The 22,228-nt window shown below is 40.9% G+C and overlaps 1 protein-coding gene and 1 non-coding gene across 3 annotated transcripts in view; both read left to right on the forward strand.

The window, feature by feature from the left end:
• Window positions 1-22,228, forward strand: part of NUCKS1 (nuclear casein kinase and cyclin dependent kinase substrate 1) — a 34,559-nt gene that overhangs the window by 6,746 nt on the left and 5,585 nt on the right. Inside the window, exons 2-6 of one of the 2 annotated variants that reach the window (XM_028129271.2) lie at window positions 11,982-12,031; window positions 14,423-14,528; window positions 19,171-19,226; window positions 19,601-19,753; window positions 20,483-20,629. In XM_028129271.2, coding sequence (XP_027985072.1) covers window positions 11,982-12,031; window positions 14,423-14,528; window positions 19,171-19,226; window positions 19,601-19,753; window positions 20,483-20,629 — 512 coding nt within the window. Of the gene's footprint in view, window positions 1-11,981; window positions 12,032-14,422; window positions 14,529-19,170; window positions 19,227-19,600; window positions 19,754-20,479; window positions 20,630-22,228 lie in introns of both variants that reach the window. The other variant, XM_008154194.3, reaches the window with a different exon arrangement.
• Window positions 55-183, forward strand: LOC114227328 (small Cajal body-specific RNA 4). The gene has a single exon (XR_003613367.1). It is a non-coding gene; the product is annotated as a small Cajal body-specific RNA 4 (non-coding RNA).

The following is a 22,228-nucleotide window of genomic DNA, read 5'->3' on the forward strand; positions in this document are numbered from 1 at the left end:
ATCAGAGACTATCAAACTTGACTGATTGAAATTAGATCAATAAAAATGAAACATCCTGGAGGACTAAGAAGGCTGAGTCTGATGAAGCAAGACTCTGCTGATACAATCCTCCTAAAAAAAAGGGTTGGAGAGAGCAGCCTTTACTGGAGAATATTATAGGGCTGACTGTACTACCCAACATTCTTAAAAAAAAAAAAAAAAAAAAGGAAACATCACACATTTGTCAGAAAGAGCAAAGTCCTTTTGACATGGAGAACCAGCCACAATTTACAACTTCAGAGCTTCAGAGGAGGGGTTGCTGGACACATATACCACATCTACCTTAACTTTGCTAACAAATTCGGTGAATGGTCCACTTTGCAGTCCAGACTTAATGTTAACCCCTTTACACACAGCCCTATTTTCCTACTGAGCCTATCAAGACACTGCTTCATTTAAATTTCACCTAAATTCTACCTTTCCCCAAATCCTGTTTTTTTTCCTGTTTGGTGAGATGCTCCACACTTATGATGTCTTTGCTTTCATTGTATAAGTCAGTAAACCTGACTTTGTAGAGCTACAGATTTGTCCCTGGGGATAGGGTTAATACAACAGGGAATATTCCACTGAGGTTTCAGACACCCTCTCTACTACAGACAGGACTCTGCTTGGTAATGTGCCCATCTGATACCCCTTAAGTTTCATTTGCTTGAGGTTTCTCTGTCCCTAAACGTATGTGGTTTGCACTAAACTTCTGTCGGTAAAAATCTAGCCCACTTTACTTATGTAGTACTTGATCTTATACTCACTGAAATTTGTATGACTTAAAACATTTTCCTGCCAGGCCCATGTGGTTTAGCGGTTGAGTGTGGACCTATGAACCAGTAGGTTTGATTCCCTGTTAAGGCACATGCCCAGGTTTTGGGCACAGTCCCCAATTGGAGGCAGCCAATCAATGATTCTCTCATACCACTGATATTTCTATCTCTCCCTCTTCCTTTCTCTCTGAAATAAAAAATATATAGATTTTCTTATATGGAGAGAATTTGATTATTTTGGGAAAAAGGGGTGCCGTACAAGAGTTAATATTTATTCATCTGGACTAAGACATTATGTTGATATTTTTTAAAAAATATATTTTATTGATTTTTTACAGAGAGAAAGGAAGAGGGATAGAGAGCTAGAAACATCGATGAGAGAGAAACATCGACCAGCTGCCTCCTGCACACCCCCTACCAGGGGTGTGCCCGCAACCAATGTACATGCCCTTGACCGGAATCGAACCCGGGACCTTTCAGTCTGCAGACCGACACTCTATCCACTGAGCCAAACCGGTTTCGGCTATGTTGATATTTTTAAAAAAAGGTTTAGTAAGGGATTTGGACAATTATCTAATAAATGGATGTGCCTAGTTTATCATTCAGAACTTCATTCTGTTCCCTTTTCTGCAGAAAATAGAAACTTGCTTTTTCCATTTGAAAACTTTTAGGAGCTCTTTGCTATAATTTTTTTTTTTTTTTTTTTTGCTTATATGCTTTACTTTTTGCCTTATATCCTGTGACTTTTTAAATTTTGTGTTTAATAACGTAAGTGATATGCGTTGAGAACAATATATCTTATTTTAAAAAATACATTTCTGTTGATTTCAGAGAGGAAGGAAGAGGAAGAGAGAGATAGAAACATCCATGATGAGAGAGAACCATGGATCAGGATAATTAATAGACCAGTCCCCACTGGGGATCGAGCCCACAACCCGGGAATGTGCCCTTGGCCAGAATCGAACCTGGGACCTTTCAGTTTGCAGGTTGACGCTCCATCCACCAAGCCAAACCAGCCAGGGTGAGAACAATATATCTTAGCCAAAAGGAACTTAAAGCTCAAAATAAATGAAGCATTTGTAAAAAACTGCCCTGAATTCAGTTCAAATATCCTGGCTTCTATTAACTAATATTCTTATATTCTGAGAATATTTGGCATATGAAAAATCTTTGAGGGGTAGAAGAATGGAGAAAGGTAAATAGGTAAATGTCCTAAGTTTTAAAGGGGGGAAATCTATCTATATATATATATACTAGCGTTCCCGTTGCAGGAAAAATCCTGCAATAGGATTTCCTGCTGCACTCTACCCCGCCTCCGTTCCTCCCTTGTCACCCGCCCCGCCTTCTCCTCCAGCCCGCCTGCGTTTCCCTTCGCCCCCGGCCCTGACTTGGCTCCTCCCTTCTCCTTCCCCCCGCCCCCCTGGCTTGCTTGCTTCTTCGAAGCTTTACTCCCTTTTGCAGCTCTTGGCTTCTTTCGACACTGTCTTGATATGCAAATTAGCCGCCATCTTTGTTGGGGTAATTTGCATACTCGTCCTGATTGGTTGGTGGGCGTGGCTTGGCTGGTGGGCATGGCTTAGGTGTAGCGAAGGTGCGGTCAATTTGCATATTTGTCTATTATTAGATTAGATATCCTCTCTAACAAAGGGCCACTACACCCACCAGCCACACCCACCAGCCAATCAGGAGTGAGTATGCAAATTAACCCAACCAAGGTGGCTGGGGCCAGGGGAGAGCAGGAGGGAGGCTTGGGTTTCCCTGGCGATGGAGGAAGCCAAGCTTTCTGCACACCCTGGCCAGCCCAGGCCTCTGCTTAAGGCTACAAAGTTTCAATTATAGAAGATAAATAAATCCCAACAGAAATGGCTGCCACCATGGAGCAACAGAAGGCTTGGCTTCCCTCCAGGCTACAAAGTTTCATTGTAGAAGATAAATCCCAGATACCAGGGCCTCTGCTTGGGTCTGCCGGTGGCGTGGCCGGCCTGCAAACCACCACAGGCCCCACACCCCAGGGAACCCCACCCTGATCTGGGACATCCTTCAGGGCAAACTAGCTGGCCCCCACCCATGCACCAGGCCTCTATCCTGGTAATATGCAGATTGACCATCACTCCAACACACAATATGGCTTCCCCCATGTGGTCAAAGATCCTGCCCCCATGTGGACACAAGATGGCCAGCAGGGGAAGGCAGTTGGTAGGGACCAGGCCTGCAAGGGAGGGCAGTTGTGGGTGATCAGGCCAGCAGAGGAGGGCAGTTAGGGGTGACCAGGCCGGCAGAGGAGGGAAGTTGGGGGCAAACAGGCTGGCCAGGGGAGCAGTTAGACATCAATCAGGCTGGCAGGAGAGTGGTTAGGGGGTGATCAGGCTGGCAGGCAGAAGCGGTTAGGGGCAATTAGGAAGGCAAGTGGGCGAGCAGTTGGGAGCCAGTAGTCCTGGATTGTGAGAGGGGTCCCAGATTGGAGAGGGTGCAGGTTGGGCTGAGGGACAACCTCCCCCCCCCCCCAGTGCACGAATTTCGTGCACCGGGCCTCTAGTCCCATCTAATAAAAGTAATATGCAAATTGACTGTCACTTCAACACAAGATGGCTGCCCCCATGTGGTCAAAGATGGCTGCCCCCATGTAGATACAAGATGGCCACCACAAGATGGCCAGCAGGGGAGGGCAGTTGAGAGGGACCAGGCCTGCAAGGGAGGGCAGTTGTGGGCGATCAAGCCTGCAGGGGAGGGAGGTTAGGGGTGACCAGGCTGGCAGAGGAGGGAAGTTGGGGGCAACCGGGCCTGCAGGGAAGGGCAGTTGGGGGGGACCCAGGCCTGCAGGGGAGAGCAGTTAGGGGCAATCAGGCTGTCAGGGGAGCAGTTAGGCATCAATTAGGCTGGCAGGCAGAAGCAGTTGGGGGCAATCAGGAAGGCAAGCAGGCGAGCAATTGGGAGCCAGCAGTCCTGCCTGGATTGTGAGAGAGATGTCTGACTGCCCGTTAAACGGGCAATCAGACATCCCTCGAGGGGTCCCAGATTGGAGAGGGTGCAGGCGGCTGAGGGACACACCCCCTGTGCACGAATATCGTGCACCGGGCCTCTAGTATATGTATGTGTGTGTGTGGGTGTATATATATATGCCTAAGTGACCCTTTGACTGTTCAGTAGCTGTGATACGCACTGGCCACCTGGGGGCAGATGCTTAACGTACAGTCATGGAAACATGGAACAGACTGATGAATCTTAGAGGGGAGGAAAGGAGGGAGGGCAGGAAGAAATTAACTAAAGATCTTATATGCATGCTAGAGGCCTGGTGCATGGATTTGTGCACCAGTTGGGGGTCCCTCGGCCTGGTCTGTGGGGATCGGGCCGAAACTGGCAGTCTGACATCCCCCGAGGGGTCCCGGATTGCAAGATGGCACAAGCCAGGCCAAGGGACTCCACCAGTGCACGAATCTGTGCACCGGGCCTCTAGTAGTTAGTATGCAGAAATTTCAATGACATCAGTTCTATAGTGTAGTTAGATTTGTATGGATGTACAGGAAGTTTTGAGAGGCAGCAAGTATCAACAGTACCCTGTGGGGTTTAGAGTTGGAAAATTGACTACCATTTTGAGGCTTGTGCTGTAGTCATGTTACTTAGCCTTTCTGAGCTTTAGATTCTTCAGATAAAATTAAATTGATATTAATTAGCTCCTCCGGAAATTATTGTGAGAATTAAATTAGGATTTTAAGTTTATTTTAAAAGTTACAGAGTTAGAAGTGAGCCAGATGGGCAGTGTAGGCTCAGGAAACAAGTTATAGAGGCAGAATAAGGGCCCTTGGAGCTTAGGAGAGAGAAAAGCAAAGGTAACCAGCCTGGGGGCAAGAAGAGGTGAAAAGGACTGGTGGGTGTGCTCCAGAGGGATAGCGCTCTTAAATGAGAATTTAGGTGAAATATCTGGCACATAGTAATTGCTGTTGTAATGATTGATAAAAGTCAGCATTGGTTCACAAACGAGTCTCATAGATCAGTATTTTTCGTAATTTTCGCTTTAAGGGATGTCTCAGGCATTTGATTCAAATTTTATTTTTACAACATAGGTAATTTAGTATGTTTCTTTAATGCAAGTATTTCAAAGCTTGAACGTGTTTAAGAAGGTTATAATATCTAAATTGATCTGACCAGGAAACCTTTAGAAAACCTATCTTTACAGAACACAAGTTAGAAAATTTAAATAAGATAAATTTATGTTCTCAAAATTATTATTATAATTAGCTGTGTTTAATTTTTTTAATTACTTTATTGATTAAGGTATCACATATTTGTCATCAACCCCCTCCCCCCGCTGTGTTTAATTTTTGTGGTTCCTGGAAATATTTTGTTTGAACAAAAAAGGTTTATTTCTAAAACATTTTAACTATCATTAAACAACCTCATTTGCTTTTTAAAAATTTTATTAGACACCCTAGCCGGTTTGGTTCAATGGATAGAGCATGGGCCTGTAGACAGAAGGGTCCCAGGTTCGATTTGGGTCAAGGGCACATGCCCAGGTTGCCGGCTTGATCCCCAGTAGGGGCCGTGCAGGAGCAGCTGACCAATGACTTTCATCATTGATGTTTCTATCTCTCCCTATCCCTTCCTCTCTGAAACCAATAAAAATAAATTTAAAAATTTTTAAAAATTTTATTAGAGTAAAAGAATATTCTTAAAAATGAGTTTCTCTTTCAACAGGAATTTTGACAGAGCTTCACATGAGGTCCTTGTGGGGGAAATGAAGAAATGTGGGCAGAATGATAGTTTTCTGTGATGGACTTGGGCCTCAGTAGCCATACCCAGAGAAGGCTGATTAACAGATTGATATCAACCTGGAAAAATATTTCCACTGATGCTTTAAAAGGCCTGTGCTGATTAAGTTTGCAGATAATATAAATTTGAGAAAGATAAAAATATGTTGAAGTATCGGTATACAAAAAAGATTTAGATTTTGGGAAAAGAAGGTTTTAGTCATTTTAATTGCAATATCCAGTCCATTGTGATATAACAGCCCAAAAAGGCAACTGAGATCTTGGATTGCATTAGTACAAATGTAGAGTAGAATGGGAAGAGTAAGGTCATAATACTGGTCTGCTCCCCCTCCTCCACACACCTTTTTAAAACCATATTATTATGTTTAGATTGGGGCACTAGTTCATAGACTTTAATCTGAAGTGGTGTGGAGGAAAGCAACTAGGTCATGAGGATATTTGAAATATGTTGTAAGGAAGAGTTAAAAGGAACTCTATTTAGTCTTGAAGGAAAAAGTAGAAACTGTCATATATATATTTTTTAAGGGAGGAGGGGTTAGATTTAGACCATGGTAAATCTCAGAAGGTAGACAAGATAGAATCGGTGAGAGGACTTCAGAGGCAGATTCCACCACCTTGAGAATTGTTTCATTATTGGAGTTTTCTTAGAACAGGCAGCCTTGGGAGATCAAGGGAGGTTCTCAGTTATTCCCTTGGTAGGATAAGTTATGGATAAGGTTGGATTAGGTTGTCTCAAGTCCAATAGCCTAGTACAGCAGTTGCCAACCGGTGGTCTGGACCGCTGGTCCGTGAGGTCCGAAAGGTTGGAGACTGCTGGCCTAGTATATATAATAACACACGGCAGCAGCATCATATCACCCTACCACCATCACCTCCACACACACCAAACTTTGATAGATTTTGTGAGTGCTTAAGCTTGAAAAAGTGATCTTTTATTTTTGTGTTTTAAAAAAAATCTGTATTGTTGAAAGTATTACAGATGTTTGCTCCCTCCCTCCCCCCCCCCATTGACCCCTTCTATCTGTGTCCATGGGTTACGCACATATGCATACAGGTTCTTTGGTTGGTCACTGCTATCCCCCTCCCAGCCTTCCCTCTGAGATTCCACAGTCTGTTCTATGCTTCTATGTCTCTGGATCTATTTTGTTCATCAGTTTATTTTGTTCATTAGATTCCACACAATGAGTGAGATTACGTGATACTTGTCTTTCTCTGATGGGCTTGTTTTACTTAGCATAGTATGCTCCAGGTCTCTCTCCATGCTGTCTCGAAGGGAAAGAGATCCTTCCTAGTTACAGCTGCATAGTATTCCATGGTATAAATGTACCACAGCTTTTTTTTTTTTTTCTTTAACCATAGCTTCTTTATCCACTCACCTACTGATGGGCACTTGGGCTGTTTCCAGATCTTAGCTATTGTAAATTGTGCTGCTATGAACATAGGGATGCATACATTCTTTCTGATTGATGTTTCTTAGAATATATTCCTAGAAGTGGGGTCACTGAGTCAAACGGCAGTTCCATATTTAATCTTTTGAGGAAACTCCATACTGGTTTCCATAATGGTTGCACCAGTCTGCATTCCCACTAGCAGGGTTCCCTTTCTCCACATTCTCACCAGCACTTGTCATTTGTTGATGGTAGCCATTCTGACAGATGTGAGGTGATACCTCATTGTTGTTTTAATTTGCATCTTTCTGATGATCAGTGACTATTTTTTTATATGTCTCTTGGCCATCTGAATATCTACTTTGGAGAAGTGTCTATTAGATCCTTTCCTTTTGTTAAGTTGTATGAGTTCCTTGTTTTGAATAGTAACCCGTTATCAAATGTATCATCGTGAAATATGTTCTCCCATAATTTTTGTTTTTCTTCTAATTGAGCATTTTTAAAAATTGATTTCATAGAGGAGGGGAGATGGAGAGAAAGATAGAAAAAGCAGTGACAAGAGAGAATCATTGATCAGCTGCCTCCTGCACGCCCCCTACTGGGGATCAAGCCTGCAACCCCCGGCATGTGTCTTGACTGGATTTGAACCTGGGACCCTTCAGTCTGCAGGCAGATGCTCTATCCACTGAGCCAAACCGTTTTGTTGATGGTTTCTTTTGTGCAGAAGCTTTTTATTTTGATGTAGTCCCAATATGTATCTGTAAACATATTGCTATGAGAGATGTCTGAGATTTTGCTGCCTATAGTTTCTTCTAGGATTTTTATGGTTTCACAACTTACATTAAGTCTTTTATCTATTTTGAGTATATGGTCTAAGTTAGTAGTCTAGCTTCATTTTTTTTTTCTTTTTGTTTGTTTGTTTTTTAATTTCTTTATTGATTAAGGTATCACATATTTGTCCTCATCCCCCCATTCCCAGCCCACACCCCTCCCCACACATGCCCCCAACCCCTGTTGTCCTTAACCGCTGGTTAGGCTCATATGCTTGCACACAAGTCCTTTGGTTGATCTCTCCCCTTTACCCCCACCCTCCCCCCCCCTCCCCTCCATCTGAGGCCCGACAGTCTGATCCATGCCTCCTTGTTTCTGGGTCTGTTCTTGTTTATCAGTCTATGTTGTTCATTATTTCCCCTAGATGAGTGAGATCATGTGCTATTAGAAATACACTTATAAGAACCAAAAATGAAACAAGCAATAATGGTTATGCTGACAGGCCTTTTTTTTTTTCATCTGTCCAATTTTCCCAACACCATTTATTGAAGGACTGTCTTGACTCCATTGTATGCTTTTGCTTCCTTTGTCCAATATTAATTGAGCATAATGGCTTGGGTCTGTCTCTGGGGTCTCTGTTTTGTTCCATTGATCTATATGCCTGTTCTTGTGCAGGTGCCAGGCTGTTTAGATTACGGGGCTTTGTAGTATAACTTGGTATCTGGTATTGTGATCCCTCCAACTTTGTTCTTCTTTCTCAAGATGGCTGTGACTATTCAGAGTCTTTTTGGTTCCATGTTAATTTTTGGAGTATTTGTTCTAGATTTGTGAAATATGCTGTTGGTATTTTACTAGGGATTTCATTGAATCTATAGATTTTTTTGGGGGTGGTATGAACATTTTAATGATGTTAATTCTCTCCATGAACACGGTATATTCGTCCACTTGTTTATATCTTCCTCTATCTCTTTTTCCAGTGTCCTGTATTGTAATTTTCTGAGTACAAGTCTTTTATCTCTTCGGTTAAGTTTATTCCTAAGTATTTTAATTTTTTTGTTGTAATGGTAAGTGGGATTGCTTGTTTAGTTTCTCTTTCTGAGAATTCATTATTGGTGTATTAAAAAGCCATCAATTTTTGGGTGTTGATTTTGTATCCTGCTACATTGCCAAATTCATTTATTAAATCTAGTAGTTTTTTTATGGGATCTTTAGGGTTTCTATGTACAATATTATGTCATCGCAAATAATGAGAGTTACTTCCTCCTTTTCTATTTGAATGCCTTTTATTTCTTCTTGTCTGATCGCTGTGGCTAGGACATCTGGTACTATCTATACTAATAAAAGAGTAATATGCTAATTAGACCGGGAGACCTTCTGGAGACCTTCCGGACGTCCTTCCGGACAAAGCCGGGGGCTTGGCCGGCCTGCAAACCACTCCCAAACAGCCCTCAGCCCCTCACCCAGGCCAGCCACGCCCCCCCAGCGGGAACCCCCATCACAATGGGGGAGTGGCTGGCCTGCATACCACCCCAGCCGCTCGCCCAGAATGGTACCACCCCCAGTGCGGACCCCCACCCTGGTGGGGGCATGGTCAGCCTGAAAACTGCCCCAGACCAGCCCCATCTCCCAAGGGGACCCCCACCCTGATCCAGGACCCCCTTCAGGGAACACCAGCCAGCCTCCACCTGTGCACCAGGCTTCTATCTATACTAATAAAAGGGCAATATGCTAATTAGACCAGGAGACCTTCCAGACAAAGCGATGGTGGTGGGGCCGAGACAGAGGCAGTTAGGGGCGATCAGGCCAGAAGGAGAGGGCAGTTAGGGGTGATCAGGCCAGCAGGGGGAGCAGTTGGGGGTGAGCAGGCTGGCAGGGGGGTCCAGTTGGGGGCAAGCAGACTGTCAGGGGGGGCGGTTGGGGGCAAAAAGGCCAACGGGGGCAGGGCAGTTGTGGGCAAGCAGGCCGGCAGGCAGAGTGGTTAGGGGCAATCAGGCAGGCAGGCAGGTGAGCGGTTAGGAGCCAGCGGTCCCAAATTGTGAGAGGGATGTCTGACTGCGGTTTAAACCGGCAGTCGGACATCCCCTGAGGGGTCCCAGATTAGAGAGGGTGCAGGCCGGGCTGAGGAAACTCCACCCCCCTGCACGAATTTCATGCACCAGGCCACTAGTCCTATGTAATAAAAGCCTAATATGCAAATCAACCAAACAGCGAAACAACCCGCAGAACAACCACTCGCTGTGACACGCACTGACCATCAGGGGGTGGACGCTCAATGCAGGAGCTTCCCCCAGCCTGCAGACCACAGGCCAGCCAAGGTGGGGGCCCCCCAGTTGCCTCACCAGTCGCCCCACAGAGGGAGGGAGACAACCGGCAGCGGTGGCAGGTGGCAGGGCTGGCGAGCGGGTGGTGCTAGGCTGGCTAAGGTGGGTGCCAGCAGAGGCCCACCCCTAGCCCCCCCAATTGCCCCACCAGTCACCCCACAGATTGGCCCTGATTGCCGGCCATGTCTAGGCACCATACCCATGCATGAATTTCATGCACCGGGCCTCTAGTGTTGAATAAGAGTGGTGAAAGTGCACATCCCTGTCTTATTCCTGATCTTAGGGGAAATGGTTTTAGTTTTGCCCATTGAGTATGATGTTGGCTGTAGGTTTGTCATATATGGCCTTTATTATGTTGAGGTATGCTCCCTCTATTCCCACTTTGCTGAGAATTTTTATCAAAAATGGGTGTTGGATTTTGTCAAATGCTTATTCTGCATCTATTGCTATCATCATGTGATTTTTGTAAGCTAGAGAAAGTTATTAAGAAAACTAGAGGTCCATGCACAAAATTCGTGCAAGGGGCTTGGGCCCCTGCCGGCCGCCGAGGCTTTATCCAGAAGGTCGTTTGGAAGGACGTCCTAGTCTAATTAGCATACTATGCTTTATTATTATAGATAGTAAGGAAGAGAAAATACATTTACAGCACTATACTATTAATACCGTAAATTTATGTCATCTGTTTACAAGATAAAAAATTGTAAGTGGACTTATGCATTTCAAACCCATGTTATTCAAGGTTAACCTTTTGCACTCGGATGTCGAGTGTGACTCGACACGGTTAGCATCGGTAGCAGCTCGAGAAAAAAGCAAGCGAGTGCAAAGGGTTAACTGTAATTGGAACATATTTTTAAATTTTGTATCTTGACTCATTGAGGCAGTAAATTGAGAAGGTAATTCATTGTTGGTAGAATAAAGAAAAACAGAAGGCAACATTTCTTAAGAGTCTTTCTTTTTTCTCTAAAGCCAAGGGTGTGTCTATACCGTTCAACATCACTCCATACATGTTATCAGAATTCATTCCTACACCTATCATTTTTGCATATTATGTAGTAGTTCTACCAGTCCTTGGATTTTGACCATCCTGTCTGAATTTAAGTGGTGTCTTAATCTTTATTATAAAACCCTCTGCTCAGTGTTTGGTGGTTTGTTTCTCTTAATCTTTTCAGTTCACTTGTTCAATATCATTTAGTTACAGTGCATCTAAGGCTCTTTGAAAGCCAGGCTATCTGGATACTTACATGGACACTTTTATACAGAGTGGGACGAAAGTTGGTTTATAGTGGTTTGTATGGAAAATAATAATACACGAACAAACTGTATATTGAGTATTCACAACTGTAAACCTACTTTTGCCCCACCCTGTATATAAAGTAGGGAAATTCAAATTAAGGTTTGTTTAAGATTGTAAGAATCTTGAATGGGTCAGGTTTTTTCTTCCTCTTCGTAAGGCAACTTACTTTCACTACGATTTATATCTTATAATGTAATTGTATTATAGTATTTAAAAATCACTTAATCTTGAAACAACTCATTAATAACCTTGTTTATCAGGTATACATGCATATGTGTATATAGCAGTAAGAAAAACATATATGCCCTGCCCAGGTAGCTCATTGGTTAGAGCGTCCTGATGTGTCAAAGTTTTGGGTTCAATCCTTGGTCAGGACACATAAAAAATCAACCAATGAATATATAAATAAATGGAACAACAAATCCATGTTTCTCTCCCCCAGCCCCTTCCTCTCTCTTTCTAAAATCAATTAATAAAAACAAAACAAAAATATATGTGAAGTCTTTTGGCTGAGATGGAAATTGGTTGAAAAATTTTCTTTCGGAGAGATAGTTCTAATTGTTTTAGGAAAAAGAAATGTGTATGCTAATATCTTGGAAAGTCCTACATTTTTATTATCTTAATTAGAATTTTTCTTTCTACAGAAATAGGAAGGTCGTTGATTATTCACAGTTTCAGGAATCTGATGATGCTGGTAAGTTTTGTGATTTCAATAAATTATGAGTTGGACCCTACTAGTGGAAGAATCACTGGTTTATGCACTTTTTATAAGGCTTTTGGAATAAGTTTTTAATTTTTCATATTTAGACTGTTTATGTATCTAAATTACATCAAGATCTATGTCACCCAAAATAAAACTTGAACTTGCATGGATTTTAAGTTTTCCTTAGTAGATTACTCATGTAGACATTGAATAATATTTTTTTTTTTTTTGGTTTTTCAGTCCAAAGTTTAAGTGTGCAATTATTCTAATGCCGTGCTTATTAGTTAATGTATCCTGCTATAATCACATTTTAAACTTGTACCTTTTAATAGGTAGTATTTTTGTTTTTGTGTAATAAAGTAACTAAGATGAGTATTTTGTGAAACAACTTTGATTTGTGAACTGACTCATTATAGAATGAGTAGTGTATCTTAAATCTTAGCCATAACAAGTTTCTATAGAATATGGTGTTTCTAATCTTACTATATTCCAGATGCATTTACTATTTTTTTCTTTTTTCTTATTCTAATTTTACTTTTTAAAGATAATATGTGCTCTTTGGGAAAACTTAGAAAATGCATAAGGAAGAGTTTTTGTTTTTTTTAAACCCACACATTCCAACCTCTCAGAGGGAATACTAACATTTACTCCTTTGTATGCCATAAGTGTCTATAGACGCAAGTGAGATAAAAGTGTCTTTGGATGCGTGGCAGTTAACTGGTTATTAAATGCTTGCTAAATGTTTGCATTTATAAATTTAATCCTCAGAACAATGCTATTAAAATAGGATATATATTATTTCCATTTTGCAGATAACGAAACTGAAGCAAAGATATTACTCAAGACCCATTAGCCAGCAAATGGCCATTTTAACCATTTTGTTGAAAAAGCTTTTGACTTTTTTCCCCTTAAAAATGTTTTTATTGATATTTGAGAGAGAGGGAGAGATAGAGACATGGATGAGAGAGAAAAATCATCCGTCAGCTGCCTACTACCACTGAACCGTGCTTGCCGGGGTCTATCCAGCAACCCAGGCATTGTACCCTGACCAGGAATCGAACCAGAGACCTCCTGTTGCATGGGTCGATGCTCAACCACTGAACCACACTGACTCCTTTAAAAGTCTAGTTGAGGTCTTGCTGTAGGATTTTTGGGTTCTCTCCCTCTATCATATCACCCCTACTTACTATACCCCCCCTAATTAGTATCTGCCTCCTGTTATTAGAAATTACTTGAAAAATTCGGATTAATGGTTGTATGATATTCCATAATGGAATTTATAATGTATCCAACCTTTTAATAATTGCTGAAGCTCTGTATATAATGGTGTAGTAACACTTTTGGAAATAATCACCTTTTAAGGTGGGTTAATTTTCTTTAGTGTAATAGGGTTTTTGAAATTGAAGTTATTTTGCATAAGTAAGTGGAACAACAAACCGATGGTTCTCTCTCCCTCTCTTTTACTCTAAGATCAAATTTTTAAATATATTTTTATTGATTTCAGAGAGGAAGGGAAGGAGGAATGGGAAAATCAATGATGAAAGAGAATCATTGATTGGCTGCCTCCTGTATGCCCCCTACTGGGGATTAATCCTGCAACCCCGGCATGTGCCTTGATTGGGAATAGAACTGTGACCTCCTGATACATAGGTCAACACTCCATCACTGAGCTATGCCAGTTGGGCTAATATCAAATTTTTTTAAAAAGAAAGAAATTGGAGGTATTTTTCTTAAGTGCCAGAGTATACTATACTTACTACTTTAATTTAAAAGTAATGTACTTGATAATAGGACTTGTATTAGCATTGTAGAATCAAGGTTCTTTACATTCTAAAATGCTTATACCTTATTACTGTAATAGTTTTCAAATAAATATAAAGATGTGGAAACATGGGAATCTTTAATAAATTAAAAGGGTAGGATATGCAAATGATGAGATATTTGGCTAAGGATATATACAGAAATGGAAATGATAAGGTGGTGAGACTGAGAAAGAAAAACTTTATTTTTAAAATGTGTGTGTGTTTTAAATTGATTTCAGAGAGGAAGGGAGAGAGAGAGAGAAAAACATTAATGATGAGAGAGAGAGAATCATTTGTCAGCTACCTCCTTCATGCCCCACACCAGGGTTTGGACCCACAATCTGGGCATGTGTCCTGACTGGGAATTGAACGGTGAACTTCTGGTTCATTGATCTACGCTCAACCACTGAGCCATGCTGGCCAGGCTATTTTATTTTTTCATGAAAAAAAAGTTACTTGAAAAATCTTGTCCCTCATTACTTAAAGAGCATGGGAGATAATTATCTCAGGAAATGCATTGGTAATTTCTACATGTACAAATCATAATATAGTTTATTGATTTTTGAAAAATGCTGTGTAGATGAAGATTACGGAAGAGATTCGGGTCCTCCAGCTAAGAAAATTCGATCATCTCCACGAGAAGCTAAAAATAAAAGGCGATCTGGAAAGAATTCACAGGAAGATAGGTAAAAAACATTGTTTTTGTTTTGTTTTGTTTTGTTTTGTTTTGTTTTTGGCAAGAAGCATTATTAATTGGTTCCTGATTACTCTGTCAACCACTCTGATAGGATAATTTCTGATCTCTAAATTGGGAGAATCTTCATTTCTTTTGGGAAGGCACTTATGGGTTCACTTAATATTGTTTTTGCATATTTTATCTTAACTTAGGCAGGGCTTCTGAGTGTAGACATTGATCTCTTTAAAGTCATGTGGCTTGTTTGAACTCAACCTGGAATCCAAGGTGATCTCTGGGAATGCCTTTGTTGCTACCTCAGACCTCTGAACATAGCAGAAAGATTGTTTTAAGTATGTAATTTGTTACCGAAGGTTAGTATTGACATTTTCATTGTAGTAATAGCAAAGAATGAGTGACCTTTCACATTCAGTCACAGATCACTGGTAGAATCATAACTAAAGCTTATAGAATTTAAAGATACAGTCTGCCGAGTTTTACTGTCTATAATCAATTCTCCTTTGTTTAGATAATTTAATAATTTGGGACAGTTTCCCTTCCCTTAGTTTTATAAATGAGTTCAGATGAGTTGTAATTTTAACTAAAATTGCCTCAGGAGACCAGGATGCTGTAGCTTTCTCTTCTGTTCTTATAAGTATGCACATACATTCTCATACTCACTTTGGCAAAAATTCCTTGATGATGGTGATGATGATAGCTACCATTTATGATGGCCATGTGCTAGTCTCTATTATGTGCTAATTTATATATATTATCATTTAATTTTCACAACACATCTAATTAGGCAAAGTAATATTAACTTAAGCAGGGTTCAGTGGTTTGTGCAAGGTTACCCAGTAAATGGACCAATAGAGGGTTTTGTTTGTTTAGTTTTTGTTTTTGGACCAACAGGTTTTGAAACCATGTCTATTGGACTCTGGGGTCTATTTTTTAACCTAGTTATTCAAAGATATTTACCATCAAGCATAAAGTCATTATAATAAAGTCCTAGGCAGAAGTCTTCCCATTCTGAATTTACAGGATGCTAAATTTGCAGACATAACGATTCTGAATACATATATTTAGCCCTAGCCCATTTGGCTCAGTGGATAAAGCATCGGTCTGTGGACTAAAGGGTCTCAGGTTCGATTCCGGTCAAGGGCACATGCTCAGATTGCAGGCTTGATCCCCAGTAGGGAGCATGCAGGAGGCAGCCCACCACTGATTCTCTCTCATCATTGATGTTTCTATCTCTCTCTCTCTCCCTCTCCCTTCCTCTCTGAAAGCAATAAAAATATTTTTTTAAAATAATATATACATTTACCTAGTACCTTATGTTTCCTTATATTGCTAACATCTAATATTTTCTTTTCTAGAGAATTCAGAAATGTGATTTTGGGGGAAAATAAGACAGTTGTACTGTGGGGAAACAAGTCTTCCATAGTTTCATAGTATATCTCTCTAATCCTGTTTTATATGGCAGCCTAATTTAGAACTATCTTTTATTATATTGATTATATTTCTCCAAAGGAATGAGCTTTTAAAAAAATATATTTTTATTGAATTCAAAGAGGAAGGGAGAGAGAGATGAAACATCAATGATGAGAGAGAATCACTGATTGGCTGTCTCCTGCACACCACTACTGGGGATCGAGCCCATAACCCCAATGTTGTGCCCTTGACCAGAATTAAACCTGGGAGCCTTCATTCCGCAAGCCAGTGCTCTATCCACTGAACCAAACCAGCTAGGGCTGAGCTTTTTTGTAGCCTGTTATAATGTCCCCTCGATGTAATTAATATCTAGTCTAAATTTTTTGTTGTTGTAGTCATGTAAGGAGTGGTTGAAATAAATACAGGTTTGATTGTTGTTTGTATTAAGTGACTTATATGTTTACTAGAGGCCCAGTGCACAAAATTCATGCACTGGGGAGGCGGGGGTGTCCCTCAGACCAGCCTGCACACTCTCCAATCTGGGATCCCTCTCACAATCTAGGACTGCTGGCTCCCAACTGCTTGCCTTTCTGATTGCCCCTAAACCGCTTCTGCTGCCAGCCTGATCACCCCCTAACCACTATCCTGACAGCCTGATTGATGCCTAACTGCATCCCTGCCAGCCTGATTGCCTCTAACTGCCCTCCCCTACAGGCCGGGTGCCCTCCCAACTGCTCTCTCCTGCAGGCCTGGGTGCCCCCCCAACTGCCCTTCCCTGCAGGCCTGGTCGCCCCCAACTTCCTGCCTCTGCCAGCCTGGTCACCCCTAACTGCCCTCCCCTGCTGGCCTGATTGCCCACAACTGCCCTCCCTTGCAGACCTGGTCCCTCCCAACTACCCTCCCCTGCTGGCCATCTTGTGACGGCCATCTTGTGTCCACATGGAGGCAGCCGTCTTGTGTGTTGGAGTGATGGTCAATTTGCATATTATTCTTTTATTATATAGGATTAGATAGGATAGAGGTCTGGTGCACGGGTGGGGGCTGGCTAGTTTGCCCTGAAAGGTGTCCCGGATCAGGGTGGGGGTTCCCTTGGAATGTGGGGTGGCCTGGGCGAGGGGCCTGTGGTGGTTTTCAGGCTGCGTCCCCCCCCCCCCCCCCCCCCGTCCCCCCCGCAACCCAAGCCAAGGCCCTGGTATCTGGGGTTTATTTATCTTCTATAATTGAAACTTTGTAGCCTTGAGTGTAGGCCTGGGCCGGCCAGGGCTGCAGGGAAGCTTGGCTTCCTCCATTGCCAAGGAAACCCAAGCCTCCTGCTTGCTGCAGCTCCATGGCCTTAGCAGGCAATTTGCATATTACTCTTTTATTAGATAGGATTCCCTCAGACTATATATATATATATATATTTTTTTAATGTATTTTTGTTGACTTCAGAGAGGAAGGGAGAGGGAGAGAGAGAAAAAAACCCATCAATAATGAGAGAGAATCATTGATTGGCTGCCTCCTGCATGCCCCACACTAGGGATTGAGCCCACAGCTTGGGCATGTGCCCTTAACCAGAATCGAACCCGGGACCCTTCAGTTCATAGGTGAACACTCGATATCCACTGAGCTCATCTGAGTAGGGCCCCTCAGACCATATTGTGTTGATTTTTCCATTGGTCTCTATGTAAAAGTTTAGCTTTTACTTGGCTTTGCTGTAATGTGACTCAAGGATCAATGGTTTCTATAAACTCAATAATAAAGGAACTAGAGAAAAATGATATAATTATTCATCATTGTCATAGACTTGGAGATTAAATGCTCATTTTGCATAAAACATTTATATAGAACAGTCACAAGTTTCAGAATTACAGTGTTTCTAGGGTTAGATTGCTTTAGTAAAGAAATATGTTTTTTCTCTTTGCTTAGGAATCTTGGGTTCTGTAGCTTGTCTTTTGAATGAGGTCTAGATTATGGGAAATATCAAAAGAGATTTACAAGACTTGCTGTTTAAGAAAGAAAAGCTTATGTATGACTTTTTTTGTTTCTTTGTCAGAATTTCTCATAGAAACATAAAATTTTAGCACTGAAGAGTACCAAGTGATTTGCCTGAGATCATAAAACTAATTAATGACAAAGACAGGACACTGAAAACCAGATTACTGAGCTAAAATTTGTGAGGACATAAAATGTGCATTTTTGTGGCTTTAAAATTGTTTTATAGTACTTTTCACTGAGCTTTTTTTTTTTTAATCCTCACCAGATGATATTTTTTTATTGATTTTTAGAGAGGGACAGAGAAAGAAACATCAAGATACATCAGTCATACTCTCCCAGTTTTGGCGGGGAGGCAACCTAATTTTTGGAGGCCTTGCTTTGGCAAGGCTTGGGGAAAAAAAAAAAAGATATATACATCAGTCAGTTGTCTCCCATATGTGTCCTGACCAGAAATCGAACCCGCAAACTTTTGGTATACGAGCCACCTGGCCAGGGCTCATTGAACTTTGCAATTCCTTATTTTATTTTGCAGCTCACTTTTATTTTCTCCAGGATACAAGGCAGACCCATGTGCTCATGTTTCTGATGTGTAGAAATATCAGAGGCAAAAAAATATATAGTTAATATTTTGTTTTAGATATTTAGGCATATTTATATAAAATTGTAGTATTTTTATAGTCTTCCTCTAATAACAGAATTTTTGTTTTTCTGTTAATTCTCACCAAAGGATATTTTTCCATTGATTTTTAAGGTGAGTAGAAGAGAGAGGGAAAGACAGAGAAACATTACTGTAAGAGAAACACATCAATTGTTTGCCTCCTGCACGAGCCCCAAACAGGGCCCGGGCCAGGGAGCAGCCTGCAACCAAGGTATGTGCCCTTGATCGGAATTGAACCCAGGACCGACACTCTATCCACTGAGCCAAACCAGCTAGGACACAACAATATTTTTATTAAGTATTTTTTTAGCTAGGCAATATCTACAGGTGAGAGATTTTCAGCCTGCGTTGAGATGCCTTCCTTTTTCCCTTTGGGTTTTTGGAAACAGTATTTTCCAAAAGTAGATAAAAATTATGCTTACTTACCAGCATCCCTGTAAAGTAGGGAAATAATGGAAACTCCTTAATATCATTTTAATTTTATATATAAAGGAGAATTTCTTCAGTGTTCCTCAGTCAGATACCAGAGATCTATATTCACTTAGGTTTTGATCTAGTAACTTAAATGTCTTATTCCTTCCCTTTATAGTGAAGACTCAGAAGAAAAAGATGTGAAGACTAAGAAGGATGATTCTCACTCAGCAGGTAATAAACAGTATTTCTTTTTATGTACTTATTTAGTGGACATTTTAGTAAGTGGTTTTATAGTAACGCCTGGCATTGTAAATACTGGCATTACAAAGATGCTTTCGTCTTTGAAAAGCTCATAGTGATTTTCATTCCCGGTGGCGTATTACAGTCACCTGTGAAGGTTTTGGTGGGGGGCAGGGGGGAGTTTGATCCTTACAGCATCCTCTGCTCGCAGAATAAAACCACACTTGACCACATGCATTTATTTTCTTTTAGGCTTTGTGGTTTCTGGCAGATATTCTTCTAATCAGAGCTAGTTTGCATTGGCTTTTCTAGGTAGTTGTCAAACACAACTCTTAGATCAGTGCATCATAATTTTGATATTGCAGAGGACAGTGAGGATGAAAAGGAAGATCATAAAAATGTGCGCCAGCAACGGCAGGCAGCCTCTAAAGCAGCTTCTAAACAGAGAGAGATGCTCTTGGAAGATGTGGGCAGTGAAGAAGAACAGGAAGAAGAGGACGAGGCACAGTTCCAGGAGAGTGCGTAACATTGGCTTGTTGCTTTGGTCATGATTGCAGTATGTGATCTTGATTATTTTGGCGTTTTGGGGGGGATGCTCGATGTTACAAACAGTCCCTTAAATTATTCACTGTTAGAAGAGATGATGGTCTTAACATCTGTTGATTTTGTAAAGGTTCAAAGATTCTCATGACTGCTGTCCATCGTTTGTATTCAAATATTTAATAAACAGTTGTTAGAATAATATTTCCATGGCAGGTGTTGTGATTAAGATTTGCATTTTGGCCTGGTGTAGACCTCCCCTGACAAAAAGTGTTAATAACAGAATTGAGATGTTTCACAGGTTACTCAGATGAATAGTTTTCTTGTTTCATTTATTCATAGTTGAACCAAACCCACTTAAGTTGATTCCGTTTCATTTCTCTGGTCTCACCGATCTATATGGGAATGATATAATTGCCAAAAGTTCTTGATAGCTTCAGTTTTCATTCAGATTAAGTTTTATCCCTTCCTGTTTTCCACCTACTCTTCAAGTCAGTCATGTAACCCTCATGTGTGTGCTAACCCCATTTTACAGGTGGGGCCAGTGACAACTCCAACCAAACTGGTAGTATAGCTGTAAATAGAATCCAAGAGTGTTTGACTCCCAGATCCCATCCTCCAGTCATTCTTAGCATTCTCTCCCTTTGTTCACTTGGAAGGATATATACATTAAGTTGGACGTTGAAATTCTTCTTTCCTCTCAGAAGATTCCGGCAGCGATGAAGATTTTCTAATGGAAGATGATGATGATAGTGACTATGGCAGTTCAAAAAAGAAAAACAAAAAGATGGTTAAGAAGTCCAAACCTGAGAGAAAAGAAAAGAAAATGCCCAAACCCAGGCTAAAGGCTACAGGTGAGGTCTGCAGAATTAAATTATTGCTTTGAAAAATTTCATGAACTAAAAAACTTTCTCTACAGAAATTCTTCATTAAGGCTTGACATTGGCCACATAGTTAATTAAGAATAAATGAATTCTGAAAGGATTCTGTTTTCTAAACCTAGAAGTGTCACTTATTTATTAATAAGGACTCCGGACTATTCAAGAGCCTGGTGGCTTAGCCCTGTTCTTTATATATATATTTTATTGATTTCAGAGAGTAAGGGAGAGAGAGAGAGAGAGAGAAACATCAATGATGAGAGAGAATCATTGATCAGCTTCTTCCTGCATGCCTCCCACTGGGCACCGAGCCCACAACCTGGGCATGTTCCTTGACCGGGAATTGAATCATGACCTCCTGATTCATAGGTCGATGCTCAACCACTAAGGCATGCCGGCTGGACTTAGCCCTGTTCTTTAACAATGGCTGAACATAAGCAAGATTTGGGAATGATCTATATGTGTCAGGCACAGTGTTAGAAATACTGCATCAACATAGCTATCACTGCCCTTTTCCCCACCAGTATCCCAACTCCAGCAGTTAGTAAAGACTTGATATTGTGGAAATGTACATCTACAGTAATTCATTTAAGTTCTGTGTTTTGATCCTACACCATCCTCTGTGCTCGCAGAATAAAACCACACTTGACCACATATTTTCCTTGAGGCCTTGCAGTTTCCGGCAAATGTTCTAATCAGAGCTAGTTTGTCATTAAACCAGAAAGCTAAACTTGCTTTTTTTTTAACTTATATTTTGTTGAGAATATGAATATGAGCTTTTGTTTTCTAATGTTACTATTTTTTAATCCTCATCCAAGGACATGCTTAGAGAAAGGGGGGAATATCTAGAGAGAAACCCTGATCAGTTGCCTTCTACCTGCTTCCTGACCAGCAATCGAACTAACAATCCTTCAATGCATGGGACAACATTGAACCAACTGAGCCACTCCAGCCAGGATAGGTTTACTTTTTTTTTTTTTTTTTTTATTCTGGCTAATGGAACTGGTGATTTTTAAACCTTTTACTCATCACTTCTTACTGTTGGGATTCCTGGAAGTGTCAAAAGTTATTTGATAGCTTCAGTTTCTACTCAGGTTATCATAGTCTTTCTTCTTAGCCCACTTTTTAAACATAAACACCATTTAGTTCACAAGCCACTAAGGATGATGTACAGCAAGCATGTCAAACTTAAAGGCTAACACAGGCCAAATAAACAAGGTTTAAGTTTATGTGGGCCACAAAAAAACAAACAAAAAGCTTCAATTTTCTTAGAAATGTATGTTTATTTTGATAGAAACATGCTGAAATAAATGAGTAATCGTTAACATAAAATAATAGAACATTTTAATAAAAATTAATATTTTTTCTTGAACATTAACTTACCAGACACTGAATAACTGCACAAATTAATAAGCGTCGCGCAAATAAATCTATTTTTCTTGTTCTCCGAAAGCGAAATATTTCCTATTGCGCACACCAAACAAGTCAGTCCAAGACTAATGACATGGCTGCTAAAATATTCGCTGCTAGTATTAGTGGAGAGAAATGGCATGCCTGCGCGTAAGGCACATAAGG

The sequence above is a fragment of the Eptesicus fuscus genome, chromosome 22, assembly GCF_027574615.1.
Source record: "Eptesicus fuscus isolate TK198812 chromosome 22, DD_ASM_mEF_20220401, whole genome shotgun sequence".
NCBI lineage: Eukaryota > Metazoa > Chordata > Mammalia > Chiroptera > Vespertilionidae > Eptesicus > Eptesicus fuscus.